At 56.6% G+C, this 20189-nt stretch overlaps 1 protein-coding gene across 1 annotated transcript; it reads left to right on the top strand.

The window, feature by feature from the left end:
* The first annotated feature begins 1353 nt into the window (after nt 1-1353).
* Nucleotides 1354-19761, top strand: NTRK1 (neurotrophic receptor tyrosine kinase 1). Its single transcript, XM_040230228.1, has 17 exons — nt 1354-1565; nt 4793-4867; nt 5123-5194; nt 6789-6857; nt 7590-7735; nt 7964-8106; nt 10592-10724; nt 12247-12573; nt 12975-12992; nt 13167-13219; nt 13495-13597; nt 14086-14232; nt 14545-14675; nt 14882-15054; nt 17314-17554; nt 17926-18084; nt 19362-19761. Exons 1-17 carry the CDS (start codon nt 1354-1356, stop codon nt 19545-19547), a joined length of 2388 nt encoding a protein of 795 aa, XP_040086162.1. The 3' UTR covers nt 19548-19761.
* The last annotated feature ends 428 nt before the right edge of the window (nt 19762-20189 follow it).

The following is a 20189-nucleotide window of genomic DNA, read 5'->3' as shown; positions in this document are numbered from 1 at the left end:
GCCCTTCGCTTCTCCGAGGCCCTCGCAGCCTCCTTAGGAGGCTTTTGGCGCGAGGCTCTGTCCCAGTTAAGTCCCTTGGTTCCAACCAAAATCGTCGTGGAAAGGGCAGTCACCCCGTGGGCTCCGCCTCTCTCTCGCCACCTTCCTGAATTCGGGCTGCTCGGTGGGTCGGTCTCTGTCTCTTTCTTGGGGAATTGAGGGGAAGATGTGTTCTGGGGCCCTGGTGGGGAAAATTCTCCCCTCGGAGGGCCTCCTTCGTGGGTTCCTTTAGAGTCCCTCCACCAGGACCCCTCTTCCTTCCCCTTTCCCAGGCATGAGGCCCGCGGGGTGAAGGGGCTGGGACCCTTCCTCTGGCTGGTGCTGGGGACCAGGGGCTTTCCGGGTGCACGGCCTCCCTGGACCGACGTGTCCCCAGCTCCGCCCGCGGGCGGCTCCCGAGTCCGAGGAGCTAAGAGAAGATCTATTAATTTCTCCGCGCAGAAATCGATGCTCTTGTCAGAGCGGCGATCGATGCCTGCCCAGCCCAGCTTGGCCCTACCCTGCCTGAGGGCCAATGCTGGCTGGCCCGGGTCAGTGGCTGACGCTGGGTCGCCGGGCGCAGCCCAGTGGGGGGCTGCAGACTGCGCTCCCACCCACCCAACTCCGGCGGAGCTCACCCCTTGCGCGCGGGCTGCCAGCGCCACCCTGTGGTCGCTCCTGGAAATCGGCGTCTCCGTTCCCGAGTCTCCATTCTCCGGCTGTTTGGGGGAGACATCATCCCTTTCTGTCTCTTCTCTTTTTCCTTTTCCAGCTCCTGCGTTTGGTTTCTTGGGAATCCCTCCTCATTTCTTTCTAGAGTTTAGGGAGTATTTCCCCTAATTTATCCCAAGTGACATGCACACTTCCTCAGGTACGCGCACCATGCGTAGTGAGATCTGAGGCCGGGGGCTGGCTAGGATGACTTGGGCTACCACGGTTTCCAAGCTCAGTCATCTCTCCTCTCAGCTAAATGCAGCGGCTTTAGGCTGGGAAAAATAATGTATCAACTTCCCAGGCGCCCCATTCCCAGCAGACACCTCTGAGGCTTTCTGAGGCTGCCCCTCCGCATCTACTGGAGCTGGGGGGACCTTGGGGGAGTAGGCTGGAGCAGGGGTCCTCGGAAAAGGGTTGGGGCAGAGTTCGCGACTTAGAAGAGGAGAGGGCGGGGTTGGAGACAGAAGGGGCGGGGCGAGGCCGGGCGGGGGCCTCTGGCTCCGCCCTTTCCTGGCGGCTGGTCTTTAACACTGCCCAGCGCACATGTCCGGGGAGGCCCGGCAGCGGCAGCTGCAAGCGCACAGACGGCAGCCCGGCCGCGGCGAGGCGGGCGCCGTCGCGATGCTACGAGGCGGACAGGGCGGGCAACCTGGCGGGCACCTCCGGGCTACAGGGCCGGGAAGGCTGCTGGCCTGGTTGATGCTGGCATCTGCGGGCGCTGCATCCTGCCCCGATGTCTGCTGCCCCCATGGCCCTTCGGGGCTGCGCTGCACCCGGCCGGGGGCCCTGGATAACCTCAGCCACCTGCCAGGCGCCGAGAACCTGACGGAGCTGTGAGTGTCTGGCGAGCCAGGGGGCGCGGGGACAGGCGGGCATGGCCGTGCCCCGTGGGCGCGGACTCACCGCTTGCGTGCTAGATCAGGAGGGGCGGGTGCGGCGGGAGACTGATAACACAAGCCAGTCTCGGCTGTGCCTTGGTTTTCCTCTGCTGCCCTGACAGCCTCCGCAGTTACTGCCTGGATGCTGGGCTCAGGGCAGCTTAGGTGCTAGCTTCGAGGAGAGGAAGGGGGAGCTCTCTGTGGACCAGATCCGAGAGAGCCCAGCCTTCTAGAAATCGCTTTCTGGAGCTCAGCCAGGAGCCCACCCTCTGCCCTATATAGAAGGTGGTTATCTGCAGAGAACACTCCCCACCCCCAGTTTGGTACCCTTACCATTTTCCTTTCCCAGGGATAAATCCGCCCTTACTCCCCGCCTTGTCATGACCAGGCAAAGTCAGCTCTTCTCTCTTGAATTGGAAATTGAACTGAAATAGGTGGGAGGCGCTGAGGGGCCATAGCTTGGTGGTTGAGCTCTCCTCTCCCCATTTCCACCATCTCTCCTCCCCACCACAGCTTGATTTGGAGGTAGGGAATGAGAGCCCCTCCAAGCTCCCCTCTCCCCATCCCCATCTCCTTCACCACCCTTCTCTCCCTACTTTGGGTAGGGAGACAGGGCCCTTGCTGAGAGATTCTCCTCCCTTCCAGACCTGAAACTGGGAGGAATCGCCAACATTTGCAGTACTCTGACATCCTGCATTAATTGGTTACAAAATACTCAAGTAGTTTTTAGCAACTGGTGAAACTTATAGGAGTATTCTATAATAATTGGCTTAGAGATACTCAAGCATCATATGATGGTGTCTGGAAAATACTTGAGTATTCTATGTGGCTGGTGGGGCCAGCAAGACTTCTAGAAGAAGAAAGGACCTGCTAAAATATCCTCCTCCTATTAGGCCTGTTAGGTTAGACAGTGGGCAAGGAACCCTGGCCTCATGCAGTAATAGGCTGAAAGGTATCTGTAGCAGGGGCCATCAATGTCTGGAAGTGACTTGAGCAGCCTACGATAATTGGCACTGAGTTACTCGGGTATCTTGTGGTAATTAACGGGAAGGTACTCCATCTCGCTCCCTAATGGCCCTAGGGAGGCCAGGAGGAGAGATGGCCTTGTCTTGGTCTGGACCTAGGTTTCTGCATGATGGGAGGGAGGCCTGAAGTCCAGACTGCCACCCCCAGTCTTGTGCATTTATCACTCTGGGTCTGCAAAGCAGGGTCCAGGCTTTTGAATGTTCCCCATCAGCACTCTCTTTTCCTGATTCCCTTTCAAGCCCCTCGTGGGCCCAGCAGAGGGGAAGTGGGAGTGGGGAGTGTGGACAGGTCGGGGCAGGGGGCTGGAAGCCATGCAGGGTGTGAGTGGAGCTGCCCCTCTGGGTGGGGCAGCAGTCTAACCCCTGCCTCCATCTGCAAGGTCCCCTCCTCCTCCTTCACCCGCAGAGCTAACGAGGAGATAATGGACTCGAATAGACAGATTGATTATGAATCCAAACGAATGAGGCAGCTTTGAGCACGCTTCCTGACAGTTTGCACATACTCAGCCACCCTACCTTCTCACTCCCTCCCCGGGTCGCTCACCCTCTCCTGAGGTCCCTACACCTCTAGGCTCTCTTGGCAGGAGCTGGGGGGTGAGTGGGTAGGATAGGGACCAACTCTCCGAGTCACTGGAATTTACTCCCTAGACCTCAGGGGACTGATGACCTGACACCTGGGTGTCCTGCAGGGGCCAAGTCTGGGAAGGGAAGGCAGTGTGTGTATGTGCGGGGAGTAGTCACTCAGGCTGGCCCTGGTTCCCACAGACTGAGGAAGCACAGGGTAGAGGGAGAGAGTTCTGAGAACAGGCAGTGAGTCAGGAGCCCCTGTGTGTGTGCGGCAGGGGTGGGGGGCATTGTGGGGGGACATGATGTGCCCCTGCAAGGGCAGCTGACTTCTCAGGAACTCCCTGGTGTGTGAGATCCAGAAGTTGGGCAGGGCCCCAGGGCAGCAGAAATCCCCCAGCCCTGCATGCCTGCTTTTACTTCTTTCTTTCTCTCCCCGCTATCTTGCTTTCTCTGGCTCTCTGTGCTTATCTCTCTGTCTCCCTTTGCTTATCTGTCTTTCTCCTTGTCTGTCTCTGTCTCTCTGCCAGTCTCTTCCTGTCAGTTCCTCTTCCTAGGTGTCTCTGTTTTGCTATCTCTTTGTTTTTCTGCACACCCCCGCCCCCTAGCCTTCCCATTGCTCTCTCACTGTGTGAGAAGGCCAGTCGATGCCTCTTCGCATTCCCAACTCTAACTCCCTTTTCTCATGGCCCCTTTCTCCTCCCTGGGTCCCTCCTGGGGCAGGGAGGGGCTCAAGGGGTCCTTGACTGACAGCCTGTATGCCTGTCACTTGCTTTGCTGAAAGATGCCAGGGTGGGGGGCGGAGAATGGAGGGCTTTATACTTGAGTGTGGGGAGGGGCCAGTGGCTTTGAGGGGGAGAGGGTGGCGTGTGTGTGTGTGTGTGTGTGTGTATGTGTGTGTGCGTGTGCCCTCGAACCCATGCCCAGTAGTATGGGTGAGCCCAGACAGTGGTCTCTGAGCGGGTGTGTTTGGGAGCCCGTATTTTCATAGCCCCAGGCCTTCCTTTGTGCTGGGTGGGGCAGTGGCAGTGATGAGCGCAGGCCCCTCATGGAAGCGAGTGTTTGAGCATGACCCCCCATTGTTGAGCATGTGCAGGAGAGGCTCTGTGTTTAAAAGCAGGACGCCAGGCTGCGAATGGACTCATGTGTGTCTATGCATGCGAGTAATGCCCACACAGTCTCACATGCATGTACACGTGTGTGCGTGCGTGAGCTATGTGGCTATGTGTGTCTGTATGGGAGAGTGTAAGCGTGCACATGGGGACATCTGTGGGTTCACGCATGCACATGCTGGTGTGTGTGAGGAGGTGCGTCTCCGTGTATGTCTTTACACATCTCTGTGTGTGTGCTTGAATGTGTGAGAGCATGCACGTGTGATAGTGTGAGGATGCAGGCATGGGACTGTGCGACTGTGTGAGGCCGGGGGTCTCTGGGCGCACGTGGATGGGTGTGTGTGGGCCTGCCTGTGCATGGTTACATGCGTGACCGGATGCCTGTGGGTGCGTGTGGTCGGGAGGGTGGGAGGGAGCCCGCTGAGCGTGGGGACTCGAGTGTGGGCTGGGGCCCCTGTGAGTCCCATTCCCTCTCCCACAGCTACGTCGAGAACCAGCAGCGTCTGCAGCAGCTGAAGCTCCGTGACCTGAGAGGCCTGGGGGAGCTGAGGACGCTGTGAGGGGCTCCGCACAGGGCCTGGGGGACCCGAGGGTCAGGGAGGGTGCGAGGCCCAAGGGTGTGAGGGGCCTGGGTGGACCGGGCTGGCTGAGGACTGAGGGGCGGGCTGGCCAGACAGCTTGGTGGCCTCGGGTCCAGGGTTGCCGAGGAGGTGTTTGGGGCTCAGCACTAGAGACTGGGGGGCTGGCATGGGCGGAGAGCAGGAGCCCAGGTAACTGCTCCCCTTTGTCGACCCCACTGTGCCCTCCCCAGCACCATCGTGAAGAGCGGTCTCCGTTCTGTGGCACCAGATGCCTTCCATTTCACTCCGCGGCTCAGTCGACTGTGAGTGACCGGGGCTGGGCAGGGCGGGCTGGGGAGACACCTAGGCTTGGGCGGCTAATGGGCTTGGCCCTCCCCAGGGCACTGTTCTGAGGACGGCCCCAGCCTGGTTAGGGAAGTCATCCCACCCATTCTCCTGGGCCTTTTTCGCATCCACTTCAGGGAGGGAGATCCTCTCAGCTCTCGCCCCTGCCAACTAGAAGGTCCTTCTTGCTGTCTTGCTTCCATGCTTCATGCTGCAGGACACTTCTCCTAGGTGTCTGCCTCAGTTTTCTTCCCGGGGTTCAGACACACGCAGTCCAAAGGGGGCAAGGATCAGGAGCGGGACCCTGGGTTCTGACTAGGACTCTGTCTTCCTGTCTTTCCTGACCTCTGGGATGTCCTGGGAGCTGGGGGATCAGATCAGTCACTTGGCACACTCCCCTGGGAGTCACAGGCACCCCTTTTGTAGAGAAGGGGTGTGTGTGAGAGAGACCTCCAAAGGCAAGACCCTTAGAGTCCCTGGTGAACCATCCCCTGGCCTCCTGAGGGTAGGAGTTCAGCTCCTCCTTCACACCTGGGGCACGAGGGGAGATGGGAAGTGTGGTGGGGGCCTCTGACTCACGGAGTTGTGCTGGGGACTCTAAACTCTCTGTTGTGTCCTGTGGTTTAACAACAGTGACGGGATAAGGTGATGTTACCTCCCTGACTAGGTGTGGGGGCTTCAGTTAAAAATGCTTACTCGGTGACACCTCACAATATTTACTGTCAGTGAATCTCCACCATTAGCCTGGTGAGAGAGGGAGCATCATCCCCATTTTGTAGATGAGGATTCAGAGAACCAGCCAGGTAGAGTTTCTGGGCTGAGGTCATATAACCGTAAGCGGCAGGACAGAAGTACACTCAGCTCTGCCTGGCGTTAAAATGGGTCTTGCTGATGATCCCTGTGTAGTGGCTACTCTCCAACTCAGCCCCCACAAACCAAAAGACAGCCAGGCAAGAAGGGTCAGGGCAGGCCCCTCAGAAGCAGAAGGTCACAGGTGTGGCAGCTCCAGAGTCCTGGAGCCGGCCCCTCGCTGAAAAACTCATTTTCTCTGTCTCTGCAGCTAGGGGCTGGAGGCCTGGGGTCCCTTTCCTTAGTCCTTGAGGAGGGGAAGGAAGGAGGCGTGGGGAGGGGACCTGAGCAAGGACTCTGAGTTCCGAGGCATCCGGCAGAGGGCAAGCGAGTGTGGGAGCCCATCCTCCCCTCCTTGCTGGCCCCGTCCTGGGCTCAGTGGGAGCACAGATGGAGCCCCTGCCCCCAGCTGGGGCCTCAGCACTTTGCCAGCTGGGGCCAAGGGTGGGGGAGGGGAGCGGCTGTTCCTTCAGACCCCCTCCTCCCTGGGGTCTGGGAGGGGGTTAAGTGGGGTTAACCCTTGTTGTCCCAGGGAGAAGATGGGACTCAGAGCCTAACCAGTCCCCCCACCCAAGGCCTCGCCCACAGGCTACTTGTAGTTGCCAGGGCCAGGGTGGAGGAGCCAGATGTCAGCTTCCTCCTGGCTCCTCCCCTCGCTCACACTGGGTCAGACCGAGGTCGGGTCATTCAAGGGGTCTGTCTGCTCTGTCTCAACTCCTGCAGGAATCTCTCCTTCAACGCTCTGGAGTCTCTCTCCTGGAAAACGGTCCAGGGCCTCTCCTTACAGGAACTGTGAGTGTAGGAGCTTCCAGGGGCAAGGGCAGCACGTGTGTGAGCGTGTGTGTGTTCTGTGTGGGCCCTCGAGTGCCTGTACGTCTCTGTGAAGGTATGTCACTGTGTCTGTATGGAACTGTTGGGGGGCGGCAGGGGGTTCTCTGTGGGGATGGCATGTTTGGCTGTCCATATGCATGTCTGTGAACCACCCCCCATCAAAGCAGAGGCTGTGGGTCCCTGCAGCCACGGAGGGGATTATTGCCCTGGTCACATTTGGGGTGGGGGTGGGGGCATGGAGAACTGTGTGTTCTCAGGGCCTGGGGCTGGCACAGTTCTCTGGGCCTGTGCACAAGGGCATATCTGCCCACATTCTTAGCACAGCAAGCTCGTGGGGTGGGTGGACAGCAGTGGGATGTGTTTGTTGGGCACCTGAGGCCTTTGGGTCACTCCAGAAAGCAGTGAGTGCCGTTCCCTCCTTGCCACCCTGCTCAGAGCCCTCACCTGGCTTGCCACCCTGGGGAGCCCGGGTGGGGCAATTCTGTACAGCCTGTAGCCTGTGTCTTTGATTTGGGGCATTCTGTCTCTTTCAGTGTCTCGTGAAAGGGCTCCATGAGAGGAACTTCCCCCATGTCCCCCTCCTCCCCCTCTGGACAGTCCACCCCGCTATCTAACTGCACTCCCTCTTGCTGTAGAACCTCCTTCACATCTGCCCTTCCCCCTGACTCTCTCTCTTCCCCTCACACCCACCAGAGTCCTGTCGGGGAACCCCCTGCACTGTTCCTGTGCCCTGCTCTGGCTGCAGCGCTGGGAGGAGGAGGGGCGGGGAGGAGTGCGGGAACAGAAGCTGCAGTGTCCCGGGCAGGGGCCCCTTGCCCTCATGTCCAACGTCAGCTGTGGTAGGTGCTGCAGGTGGTGTGAGGGGCTAGGAAAGAGGGGCATACCTGGGGAGAGGGCATTGGGCAGGGCTCAGGGGGCGAGCCCTGAAGGGGGACTGGGGGAGAGAGCTGGGGGAAACTGAAGGCTGAGGGGCAGGGGCAGGGTCACTGGGGAGGGCGGGGGGAGGATCAGTGGCCCCAGGCAGGATTCGGAGGCCTCTCCCCGCTCTAACACCCCTCGGGCACCAGGTGAGCCCACGCTGAAGATCCAGATGCCCAACGCCTCCGTGGATGTGGGGGCCGACGTGTGGCTGCAGTGCCAGGCGGAGGGGCAGGACCTGGAGCAGGCTGGCTGGATCCTCACGGAGGTGGAGGGGTCAGCCACAGTGACGGTGAGAAGCCCTCCACTGTCCCCACCCCCACGCCCCCCTCCTGATGCACCCAAGCACAGGGAACAAAGACAGGGAAAGAGAGACAGCAAATAGGAAGCACATAAAGGATGAGAGATGGACCGAGATGGTTTAGACCCTTGGGACTCAGGCTCAGGGTAGCTATAGGCACACCACATGCCCTCAGGGCAGACCTTGGTCCAGCAGGGTCCCCAGGCTCCACTGATCAGCTAGAGCTTAGGTCCCCACTCTGGGAAGATATGCTGGCTGCAAAGAGAGAGGGTCATAGAGCCCTCCCATTTGGAGCTGACCCGGGGAACCCAACACACCAGCTCTCCAATCCCCCTTTCTAGATAAGGACACTGAGGACCACAGAGAGGGAGCAACATTTGTGGTCCTATACCCAGGCCAGTTCTTCAGGGCCTTCCAGTCATTTTCTAGAGAATCCAGAAGCAGCATCCTCCTGGGTGTGTGATGAGTGTATTAGTAGGGGAGACACAGTTCTGGTTTCAGCTCTCACTAATTAATCCTTGGAGTGACTTTTGGAAAAATCCCCCAATCCGCCTACATTTTGGTTTTCTTATCTGTCAACTGAGGAGATGGACATGATGGCCTTCAGGTGTTCTGCCTGCCTCTGGGCACTTGCTGGCCTCTAGCTCTCTTATCCAGTTTGGGCATCTTCCCAGATCCTGCCCTTTGTCCTTAGGCTGGCAACAGGCAGCCAAGAGTAGCCATAACTGACTCAGGAGGTTTCACAGACAAGGACAGCAGGGGTTGACATTGGGCTGTGCCCCGCGTGGGTGGACACACAGAGTCCAGGCCCTGGAAGGAGTCGGGCCAGTGAAAGCAGGGTGTGGTGTCTAGTTTGGAGGCCCTCGCTTTGGAAAGGGAATCAACCCCAGAATTGCTGGTGGTTCCTTGGGCTTCCCAGATGGCTCAGTGGTAAAGAATCCACCTGCCAAGCAGGAGATGCGGATTCAATCCCTGGGTCTGGAAGATCCCCTGGAGAACAGAATGCCAACCCCCTGCAGTACTCTTGCCTGAGAAATCCCACGGACAGAGGGGGGCCTGGCAGGCTACAGTCCATGGGGTCGCAAAGAGTCAGACATAGCAACTAAACAACAACAACCTGGAGCAACATTGAAGGAGGAGCCCCTGGAGTCCTGAGCAGGAGGTCTAGACACGGAAGGGGGACAACTGAGCACCGAGGGGCCCCACCTGTCCCATAGGTCAGAGCCTCTAAGGTTGAGTAATGGAACAGTGGACAAGGCAGAAGCAAGAGGCTAGCCATGACCATCAGTGGAGAGACCTTCGCTAAGCTGTATGTTCGGAGAAATTCCAGATTTTTGCTGTTCTCTTTGGGAGCTTCACTTCTGTCTTCTAGAGACATCCCCTAGAAAAGCCATCCCCTAGCTTAAATAGAGGGGGGCCGGGAGGCTGGTCCCCATCAGGTCACCATCAGGAGAGTGGCAGAACAGCTCAAAGGGAAGAGTTCATGGGATACCATATTCCAGGGTGACTTAGAGGAGATGGAACAGCCGAGAGAAGCTTAGGGCAGGGCTTCCCCTTCAAGTGGCTGGAACTCAGGGCTTGCACAAGAGGCTGGACAGCTCTTCTGGAATCTTTGAACTCACATATTCCAATTGAAGCCCAGAGAAACTTCACCTTCCCTGGCATTTATTCAAGGGATTCCACATTCACGAAATTTCCAGAAAAATCCAGTTTGCCCACTACTTCATTTATTTTCATCATTTTATGAAAATAGCTTTCTAAAAATGTCAAAAGATCATTTTGTCTACCTCCTTGGTTTACAAAATAAGAAAATCTTCATTCAGCAAGATTAAAAATTGTCTTAGGGCCATATAACCTACGTGGTGTCTCAGGAAGAGAATCTGAATGAGTCAATCTTTCGATGGTGATTCAGAACCAAGTCACTTAGCTTCTCTCTAACTTCGCCTCTTTTTCCATCTGCCGAAGGTATTCATCACGGTTCTACTGTTGCTTCTAACTGCTGCCCTGTTATCAGCATCATCTCTTTGTTTCTGATCTTCCTTGGGCTGAGACTAAATTTCTTAGAATTATGTGTTAAACAAGAATGAGTAGGTGGTGAAGTGCTAGCTGGTTTTCCAATTGGTTGTGTACATTTCTATACTTGGGATTTGTGACATGTATTCAGCTGTTCAGATGGGTGGTTTTATGGCTTGGGAGACTTTGCGCCTATTTTGAGGTTACTGGTTGTGTTCTGGATTTTTCAGATCATTGAATCAGTGATCCAGGAGAAGGTGTAAACAGGCTCTGAAGGAGGGCCATTCTCTGCCATATTCTCTCCCACACCTCTTCCCTTCCCATCCCTCCCTCTCTTTTCCACCTGGAGTCAGAGGGGTTCCCCAAAGACATCAGCTCTGCCCCCCCACCCCCCTGCCCAGCTGCCTCCAGCCCCAAGCCAGCTGAAGCTCTTCTTGATTTTCCCCCCTTTTCTCTGACCCAGCAATCTGGGAGTCTGCCGTCCTTGGGGCTGACCCTGGCCAATGTCACCAGTGACCTCAATAGGAAGAACGTGACGTGCTGGGCGGAGAATGATGTGGGCCGGGCTGAAGTCTCCGTCCAAGTCAATGTCTCGTGTGAGTGCCAGTGACTGCCTCTGCACCCACCCTGTCCCTGCTTCCCTGAAAAGAGGATGTGAGGGTCGGGGGCTGCAGGAAAGGGGTGGGATGTACGTGCGTCCACAGCTGCTCCCTCCCAGCTGTTTCCAGATTCCCATGAAGTGATCCTTTGAGGGAAGTCCTGGGGGCTCATCAAGGCCAGAGGGATGGAGAAGGATTTCTTTTTGGCCCCCTGCCCAAGTCTTGCTACCTGAGGCCCTCAACACCAGCTACATCCATTCTCTCTGCTTCCTTGTATTTCTTCACGTTCATTCCTCTGTAGGACTTTTGCCCTACTTCCTAGTTTTAAAAGAAGAAATTCTCCATGCAAGTTTCTCTTTAGGCTCACTGCCTAATTTCTCTAGGTCTGCCAACAGATTATTTAAAATCTACATTGTATAAATTTTTCTTCTTTTCTTGGGAAACATATTATACGTAGATATGTACATAAAACATATACACTTTAAACAATAATTCAGCTTACAGACACTTCAGAAGATACCTCCTTCTCCCCATTCAGAACCCCATCCTTCTCCTCCACCCCATTCTGACTTTTGTGACAATCATCTCCTTGCTTTTAAAAGTAATTTTACACACATATGCTTCCCTATCAGCGTGGTTGAGTTTTGTCTGATCCTATATATTATATAAATGGAATCATACCTCATATATTACTTTGTGTCTAATTTCTTCTGCTCTACATTATATTTGTAAGATCCATTCATGGTAACTGGAGTAACAGTTCATTCATTTCACTGCTGAATAGTATGCCACTGCATGAATGCGGGCTGGAATTCCAGTGTCAACTGTGTATATGTATCTTCCTCTGCCCATGGGATTCTCCAGGCAAGAATACTGGAGTGGGTTGCCATTGCCTTCTCCAGGAGAACTTCCCAACCCAGGGATCGAACCTGTGTCTCTTACGTCTCCTGCACTGGCAGGTGAATTCTCTAGCAGTAATGCTTCACCCAGTTCTTGTCCACTGAGAAACCCCGTGTGTGTGTGTGTGTGTATACACACACACAGATATATGCATATATATACTTTTTTCTATTATTGAAGGTCTTTTACTTCTTTCAGGTTGGGTCTATTTTAAACCCATATCTTTTCCCAAAAAGTTAAAAAATTATATATATATATTTGCTTGTTTGATCTTTTAGGCCCCTTCCAGATCCCCTTAAGCTTGACTACACTAATTTTTCTGGATTCCCTCATCCGAAAGCCTCCATGTCTAATTTCCATAAGCGGGAACCCTACTTCTCTAGGACTGTTACTTATTCGCTTTAAACCCACCACTTAAATTCTTTAAGCTTCTGAATGTATACACCTGCTGCCTGACTTTACTTAAGACTTACTGTCAGCTTTCTTCAAAACCTCTCTGCTTGTGAATTTCTGGGAGCCCGCTGAGCAGTCTCTCTTAGGCTTGCCCCCTTTGGACTGTCCACCCTCAGCCTCCCCGGGACGCCTCCTGACTCTCTCTGCCACCCTCTCCGGCCCACAGTCCCGGCCAGCGTGCATCTGCAAACCGCCGTGGAGCAGCACCACTGGTGCATCCCCTTCTCGGTGGACGGGCAGCCGGCGCCCTCTCTGCGCTGGCTCTTCAATGGCTCCGTGCTCAACGAGACCAGCTTCATCTTCACCGAGTTCCTGGAGCTGGCAGCCAACGAGACGGTGCGCCACGGCTGCCTGCGCCTCAACCAGCCCACCCACGTCAACAACGGCAACTACACGCTGCTGGCGACCAACCCCCTGGGCCAGGCCGCCGCTTGGGTCATGGCTGCCTTCATGGACAACCCTTTCGAATTCAACCCTGAGGACCCCATTCCTGGTGCGAGGGCCACCCTGAACCCTGCTCCCACTCCCTGGGCCCCAACCCAGTGCAGAGCCAGGTATCCGCGGAGGCCTGGCCCACTTCCCACTGAGATCCTGACCCTGGAAGTTGGAGGGCCTGGTCCCAGACAGAAAGTAGCCTGGAGTTCTGGTGTCCAGCTCTGTGCTGGCTTCCTTGCCCCAGCCTTCCCCAGCCCCAGGAGTCCTGCACCCCTGAGTTATTCCATTCACTAGGGCTGGCTGAAGAGAGAGCCACGAACCAGGGCATCCCTGGCCCAGCTGGAGCAGCTCCGCCTCCCCCTCCCACTCCCACCCACGAAGGGATGAGTCCAGAGGGGGAAGGGGACTCACTGCTCTTTTCCTCCATGTGATCGCTCTCTTTCCTCCCTCCTGCTGCAGTCTCCTTCTCGCCAGTGGGTGAGTAGCCCAGGCTGGAAGGGCAGGTTCTGTCTGGTCCCTGGAGCTGGGAGCTACCACTGGGGCAGGGGGCACAGTTAACCTGACCCTTGAGGGTTCAGCTGGGGCCAGGGTGGGGAGTCTGTGGAGGAGATACAATCTGTGACAAAGCCTTTCTACCCTGTGTCCCCACAGACACCAACAGTACTTCCGGAGACCCAGTGGAGAAGGATGAGACTCCTTTTGGGGTGAGCATGGGAAGTGGAAGCTTGTCCAGGACTTAGGACAGGAGGCTGGGCTGGAGGCTCCTCTGTATGTCATTTCCAGTCAGAGCACAGAGAGCACTAGAGTCTGGCCTGAGCTCCATCAGCACCTTCACAGCCCGGACTCGGGGGCCGGGGGAGGAGAAGGCAGGTGTGGGGGCCTGGCTCTGGGCATCTATGCAGGATGGAGAATTAGTTGAATAGTGGGGAGCTCCGAGGGCTCAGGATGACCCCTAGATCCAACCACCCCATACCCCCAGGTCTCGATGGCCGTGGGCCTGGCCGTTTTTGCCTGCCTCTTCCTTTCTACAACATTTCTTGTGCTCAACAAATGTGGACGCAGGAACAAGTTTGGGATCAACCGTGAGTAGAGGGGCTGTGGAGGGGCCGTCAGTTTGTCTTCCTGGCTTTATTTCCTCCTGGTTCTTCCCGACTCTGTCCTCTGTATGGGGGCCTGGGCACACATGGGGTTCTAGAGAGTGGGTATTTGGGATACATGAGGACGCGTGAGTGTGAGTGTGTCGGTGCTGAAGCCAGGGTAGTTTCAGAAGTAGCGGCTGCTAATTGGTGGCTGGACTGTAGTCAAACGCTAAGTGGATCTGGGAGGTCTGAGCTCTGTGGGGGGGGCAGTGGGGGAGTTCTCTGGTGGCCCGCGGGGCCTGGGATTGGACAGGAGCCAGACGGAGAATGGCTGGAGTGCCTCCCCTTCCCCCTGCGACTGTCTTGCCTCCTAGCTCCTCCGTTCTTCCCGTGCAAGTTAGGAGGTGGGGTTACCTGGCACCTTGCAAGCTGGCAGGAGCCAGGGTGTGTGCTTGGGCTGTGACCCCTCCACATGACTGTGTCCTTCCCAGGCCCCGCTGTGCTGGCTCCGGAGGATGGATTGGCCATGTCCTTGCATTTCATGACTCTGGGCGGCAGCTCCTTGTCTCCCTCCGAGGGCAAAGGCTCTGGGCTCCAAGGCCACATCATTGAGAACCCACAATACTTCAGTGATGCCTGTGAGGGGCTGGGTCAAGGGTGGGGGCGAGCCTCTGTGTGTTTGTACATGTGTGTGCATGTGAAGGGGTTCTTGGGTGTCATTGCCTTTGCCCACCCCAGGCCTGAACAAGCCTTTTCTCCCAGCCCCCCACTACCCACGTCCCCATCACATCATGGGACTTGGTGAAGGCTCACTTTCAGTGTGACCCTCCCTCTTGCCGGGCACCCGTTGTGCCAAGCACAACCCAGCGGGACGGTCCTGTCCTTGCCCCTGTCCCATCCCTCTTCCGAGACTGGGGATCTTGGCTGATCCTGCAAGCCCCCACTCGCAGGTGTCCATCACATCAAGCGCCGAGATATCGTGCTCAAGTGGGAGCTAGGTGAGGGTGCCTTTGGGAAGGTCTTCCTTGCCGAATGCCACAACCTACTGCCCGAGAAGGACAAGATGCTAGTGGCCGTCAAGGTAAGACCCTGGCCACGAAGTACTGGTGGTCCAGGGCCCACCTCCCAGGGCACTGTCATGCCAGGACAGGGTGCTCAAGACAGGGGAGAGGGGAGAGGCTGGGACCTGGCCTAGTTCACGCCTTGGGGGTGGATGCTGGGCCAGCTGGGACGTGGGGTGGTCAAGACTGGGCCCCCATCCAGGGATGTCCGACCCCTACCATCCAGGCACTGAAGGAGGTGTCTGAGAGCGCCCGGCAGGACTTCCAGCGCGAGGCTGAGCTGCTCACCATGCTTCAGCACCAGCACATCGTGCGCTTCTTCGGCGTCTGCACTGAGGGCCGCCCGCTGCTCATGGTGTTTGAATACATGCGGCATGGTGACCTCAACCGCTTCCTCCGGTACGAGGGCCCGCCCGGCCTTGGCTCTGGCCCCCGGCCCATGGCCTGTCCCCCCTTCCCTACAAGCACATCCTGGCTTGTCTGCTGAACTGTGGGGAGAACACCAGGAAGGAGCAGGAAGGCACGGCTCCTGTCCCCAAGGAGCTCTGAGGCAGATGTGTGGATGTGGGGAGAGTCTGTGTGGAGAGCAGAGTGACTGTCAGGGAGACTGCATTAGCGGAAGCCATGAGCTGAAGCTGCAGGATGGCTGGGCTTTGTGGAGTGTGTGCGTGCACTTGTGTGTGGCACACAGAAGCCGGTTCCATAGGAGGGGGCAATGTGGATCACGATGATAACAGCAATAACAAACATTTATCAGGAGCTTGCCATGTTCCAGGTGCTATGTTACATATTTTATGATTCATTTATGACTGTATGTGCTTGTACCTATATATCTGTAATAATCTAAATGGTTATTTATTTTTCTTAGTTACCTAGCATATATGGCAATTTATACTTGAGGAAAATTCCCCCAAATTTCCTTTCTTTGGCTTGAGACAGAACAACTCTGATAGGTTTAATAACTTAAATTTCTAGAAATGTACCCATTTCTCAGATGAGGCTTAGAGAGGTTCAGTGACTTCTAGAAATGTACCCATTTCTCAGATGAGGCTTAGAGAGGTTCAGTGACTTTCCCAAAGGCACACAGGTAACAAATGATCCAGATGTGTGATGGTCACGTGTTCCATTTGCTGAACTCTTCTCTGACGAGGTGGACCCCCCTGCCCCTGCCTCTGAGGTCGGAGCAGGATGGAGCAGAAAGGGCCAGGGTTTGGGATCAACTGTGACTTGTTAACTGAGCCTTCCTTGCCAAGTAGCTTCCCTCTCTGAACGGGGGACTGTGGTTCTGAAGGAGTGTCTTGGTACAGTTGATGGTTGTGATTTGGTCTCTAAACATCCCTACTGAGAGTGCTGGGTCATTCATGTAGCCAGGCTGCAGAATTCAGCTGGAAAAGACCCCAGAGTCTGAGCTTATCTTGAGGATGGGGAGGAGCCCCGGGAGGATGTGGAGCAGGAGGGAGGTAAGGTCAGATCTGAGGTTATGTGTGGAGGTGGATTGGCTCAGAGGAATCCAGGTCAAGAGGAGGCCAGAGAGAAGCCCTTCCCCTTGCTCACCAGACATGATGTGGGCTCCCTGCTAGGGACTGGATATCAGCGAGGACCCATCTGGGGCCCAGGATGTGGGGAGAGCAGTTTTATATGGTAGACAGCACACGAGGAAACCAGAGGAGGGACTCATGAAAGCTCCTAGACGAGTCTGGAAGACTTCCCCAGGAGGGGCCGTCTGCCTCTCCTTGCCCTTGAATTTCTATCTCTGCCTGGTGCACTCGGCCTCCTTTCCCAGCCACATAACCCACTCTTGTCTCCCATCCCTTCGAGTGGTTTATCAGCCTCCTTTCCTAAGGGCTTGAGTCTCAGTTTAGATGTCTGTTCCTCTAGGAAGCCTTCCCTAACGTCTTCCATCCCTACCCTGAGTGCCCCCAGGGGCCCCTCACACTGCACTGCTGTAACCCGTCTATTTGCCTCCTACCCTCCACTGTGGCTCTGGTGCCTGGCACACTGGAGGTGTTTACCAAATGTCTGGAATAAACGAAGAAATAAATGGATGAGGAGAAAGTTGGCTAGTAGGAAAAGGGCAATACTGACAAAACCACCAGCTTAGACAGCCTCAGAAGAAGGAATATTTGGGGAATGGTCTGGAGGGGTAGGTGTGGGGAGGAGGAGGGCAACCTGGAAGCTGTGGGAAGGAAGGCAGATCCCACAGGAATGGCTGAATACTAAGGGCAAAGGTGAGCAAGACAGAAATGGAGGACTCCCGGGTTTCAGGCTCACAGCCTGGGTGAGGGACATTCCCTTCCATGAGGCAGGGGCACACCTGGGGGAGGATGCCGAGCATCTTGGCAGGGGTTTAGTCGGACATGTAGCTGGGCAAGAGGTGTAGGAGCCAGCGGGCAGCGAGATGCTGAGGTTGGAGTTTAAGGTGGCTGCCTGAGAGGAAGGCATGCGCTTGGGAAGTGTGGGCACTAGTGTATGCTCTGGCGGTGGGCACACAGGCCGGCCCCCATCCAAGCCCCTCCAGACACCTGCTTCCCCTGTTCTCTCCTTCACCTTCCCTGAGTCCCTCCCCCATTTCCCCCAGCTCCTCCCCACCCCCACTCTCAGGCTCCTCCGAGGTTCTCTCCGCCTAGCCCATCCCTTCTCCCTCACTCTTTCACGAAGGTCCCACGGGCCTGATGCCAAGCTGCTGGCTGGCGGGGAGGACGTGGCTCCAGGACCCCTGGGCCTGGGGCAGCTGCTGGCCGTGGCTAGCCAGGTCGCTGCGGGAATGGTGTACCTGGCAGGCCTGCACTTTGTGCACCGGGACCTGGCCACACGCAACTGCCTGGTGGGTCAGGGACTAGTGGTTAAGATCGGCGATTTCGGCATGAGCCGGGATATCTACAGCACCGACTACTACCGCGTAAGGGTCTTTCATCCCAAACCCTCCCCCAGCCTCCAAACGGTAGACACACGTGGCCGCGAACCCCGGAGGACTTGCCCTTGCTGGCCACGCCGTCCTCTTCCTCGGGCGGTGTGGGGTCTGAGACTCTGATTCTGGTTTTTTAACCCTCCTCCTACTCCCTTGGCCCTCAGTGGAGGAGGGTCTGTCTCCACTGTCCCGGACGGACACGGCACCATCGGTTTTTCCCTCTTAGCCCTGGGAGGGAGAGCCACTTCTGTTTATTTTTAATAACGGGGCGGGGGGGTGGGGGGCGGGTCTGCGCCGGGAGAGGCTGTCGGCGGGGCGGGCGCCCCCTGGAGGTGACGCGGCGTCCACCGGTCCGCCGGCAGGTGGGAGGCCGCACCATGCTGCCCATTCGCTGGATGCCGCCCGAGAGCATCCTCTACCGCAAGTTCACCACCGAGAGCGACGTGTGGAGCTTCGGCGTGGTACTCTGGGAGATCTTCACCTACGGCAAGCAACCCTGGTACCAGCTCTCCAACACCGAGGTCAGTACCGCTCCGCAGGTCTCTCCCTGCCGGCCACCCCTTCCCTGTCCCTTTGGGTTCCTGTTTTGGGGAATTCTGTCCCTTTCTGCCCCTCATCCCACCGCCGCCGGCACTCATCCGGCATCCTGCCGGCCCTGCTCCCTCCATCCCAACCCTATTCTCAGTACACCTTCTCCTATTTTAACCGGCTCCTGGGAGAACCTCAAAGCACTTTATAAATGGAGCCCACACCCTCATCCCTCGCTGCATTTTGTAGACCTAGTAGGCATTATCGGAGTGAATGGGAGAGGCGTGGAAAGAGGAACATAGCCCGGGCGCGCCTGACACTGCAGCAGGAAGGCTGGAGGTTAGACTGTAAGAAGGACAGTCCCCACTTCCCCTTGCCCCCCGGATTGGACACAGCCAGAGCAGGCCCCAGGTGTTCCCTCTCCCAGAGCAGCTCCCCTCACCCGCTCCTTGGCTCGCAGCTGTCAGTTTCCATTTCTCCTCCTAATGCAGTCTGCTCCCTGGAGGCTGGTGGGGTGGGGGAGAGGGTTATAGATTTTAATTTTCTCAAGCACTGAGAGAAGGAATGGAATTAGTGCCGTCCATAACCCAAGTCCTCTAATGGGGAGGGAGGGAAGAAGCGGGGGGTGAAGAGGCTCCAGGCCCTTCAACCATCTCCCTGCCACATTCTCTCCTTTGCATCTGTCAGCTTCTCTAGCAGTCTTTCCTGGAGTCAAACTTTGAGCGTTCCCACTGCAGTGTCTTGTCAGAGGAGCTAGATCCCCACAGAGTGGTACCTACAGAAGAGGGAAAAAGTGGCGTTGTCCTCCACCTTAAAATGCAAGAGACCCACTTTTCAAGTCCTTTACCTGCCACCCTGCTGTATTTTCTTTTTGCCCTCTGGAGCTGAGAGATGGAGAACCCTTCCCTTCTTCCAATCAGCCCTCAACACTTAGCTGATGGATTGGGCAAATGTCTTGGCCCCTCTCCTTCCTCAACCCACCTGGCAAGTCTTCTGAGGGTCTGATTCCAGCCCTTTGGGATGCAATTCTACCCTAGTCCAGCCTTCACAGGGTCTATCTAGCTCTAATCCCTGTCACTGCTCAGAGTCGGAGGGGAAAGGAATCTTAGGCTTCACTGCATCCTTTTAAACTATTAGGTGCCATGAGGCCCAGACATATTGTATGGCCTGCCTTGGGAGCCTCAGTGAGGCAGAGGCAGTGCTGGGTCTGGCCTCACTCTCCTGCCCCTAGCCCAGTGTGCCCTCTCCTCTCTCCCTCTGGTGGCCCTAGGCGATCGAGTGCATCACGCAGGGACGTGAGCTGGAGCGCCCGCGTGCCTGCCCACCGGAGGTCTACGCCATTATGCGGGGCTGCTGGCAGCGGGAGCCCCAACAACGCCACAGCATCAAGGATGTGCATGCCCGGCTGCAAGCCCTGGCCCAGGCGCCTCCTGTCTACTTGGATGTCCTGGGCTAGGAGGCTGGCCCAGGGCCTGGGGCTGGGTAGCCAAATGCGGAGTACTGCAGCCTGCCCTCAGCAACTGCCATGGTTCCCAGCAGCCCCAGGGTGATCTCAAAGCATCTAACTCACCCTCAGCATGCAGGAGGGGACAGGTGGGGTCTGGGAGTGCAGGATGTTCTTGCTTCTCTAGGCAGGGTTCCGTCATAGCAATTATATTTATTATCCCTTGGTTGTGTCTCTTGCCAGTTCTTGGGATGACATCCTTCTGGGAGAGGGTTATTGGGGCTCAGGGAAGGGGATGACTCTGTGGGATCTGCCCTGAGCTGGTGAACCCCAGCCACCCACCCCTGCCACGTGCAGCTGTCACCTCTGTCTTGGGGCTGTGATTTGCCTCCTGGTACCATGGCCATCTTGTCTGTGTGGTGGTGAAGGAGCCTTGGCTCAAGTTTCCTAGACCTTCAGACCCCAACTGCCTGTCTCTGTATTTCATTCAGGAAGGCTGCAGTGGGAGGGATTGAAGTTAGATGGGGTGGTGGACAGGATGGAAGCGTTGCTGGGGTGAGTCTTCCTTGTACTGGAGTTCCCAGAACAGAGCAAGCACACAATACAAGAAATGGTTGAGAAAGAAGGAGAGGTGTGGAGAGCTTGCACATATGG

The sequence above is a fragment of the Oryx dammah genome, unplaced genomic scaffold (genome assembly GCF_014754425.2).
Source record: "Oryx dammah isolate SB20612 unplaced genomic scaffold, SCBI_Odam_1.1 HiC_scaffold_28, whole genome shotgun sequence".
NCBI classification, from domain to species: Eukaryota; Metazoa; Chordata; class Mammalia; order Artiodactyla; family Bovidae; genus Oryx; species Oryx dammah.
The sequence above is the reverse complement of the archived record's forward strand: the minus strand, read 5'-3'. Positions and strand labels throughout refer to the sequence as shown.

What these genes read in the sequence shown, in the direction of transcription:
- NTRK1 (XM_040230228.1), top strand. Translation starts at nt 1,354, where the DNA reads ATGCTACGAGGCGGACAGGGCGGGCAACCTGGCGGGCACCTCCGGGCT. An exon ending in CGTCCAAGTCAATGTCTCGT is followed by an intron (nt 10,725 to 12,246) that starts GTGAGTGCCAGT and finishes TCCGGCCCACAG; the next exon opens with TCCCGGCCAGCGTGCATCTG. An exon ending in ACAGCACCGACTACTACCGC is followed by an intron (nt 17,555 to 17,925) that starts GTAAGGGTCTTT and finishes GTCCGCCGGCAG; the next exon opens with GTGGGAGGCCGCACCATGCT.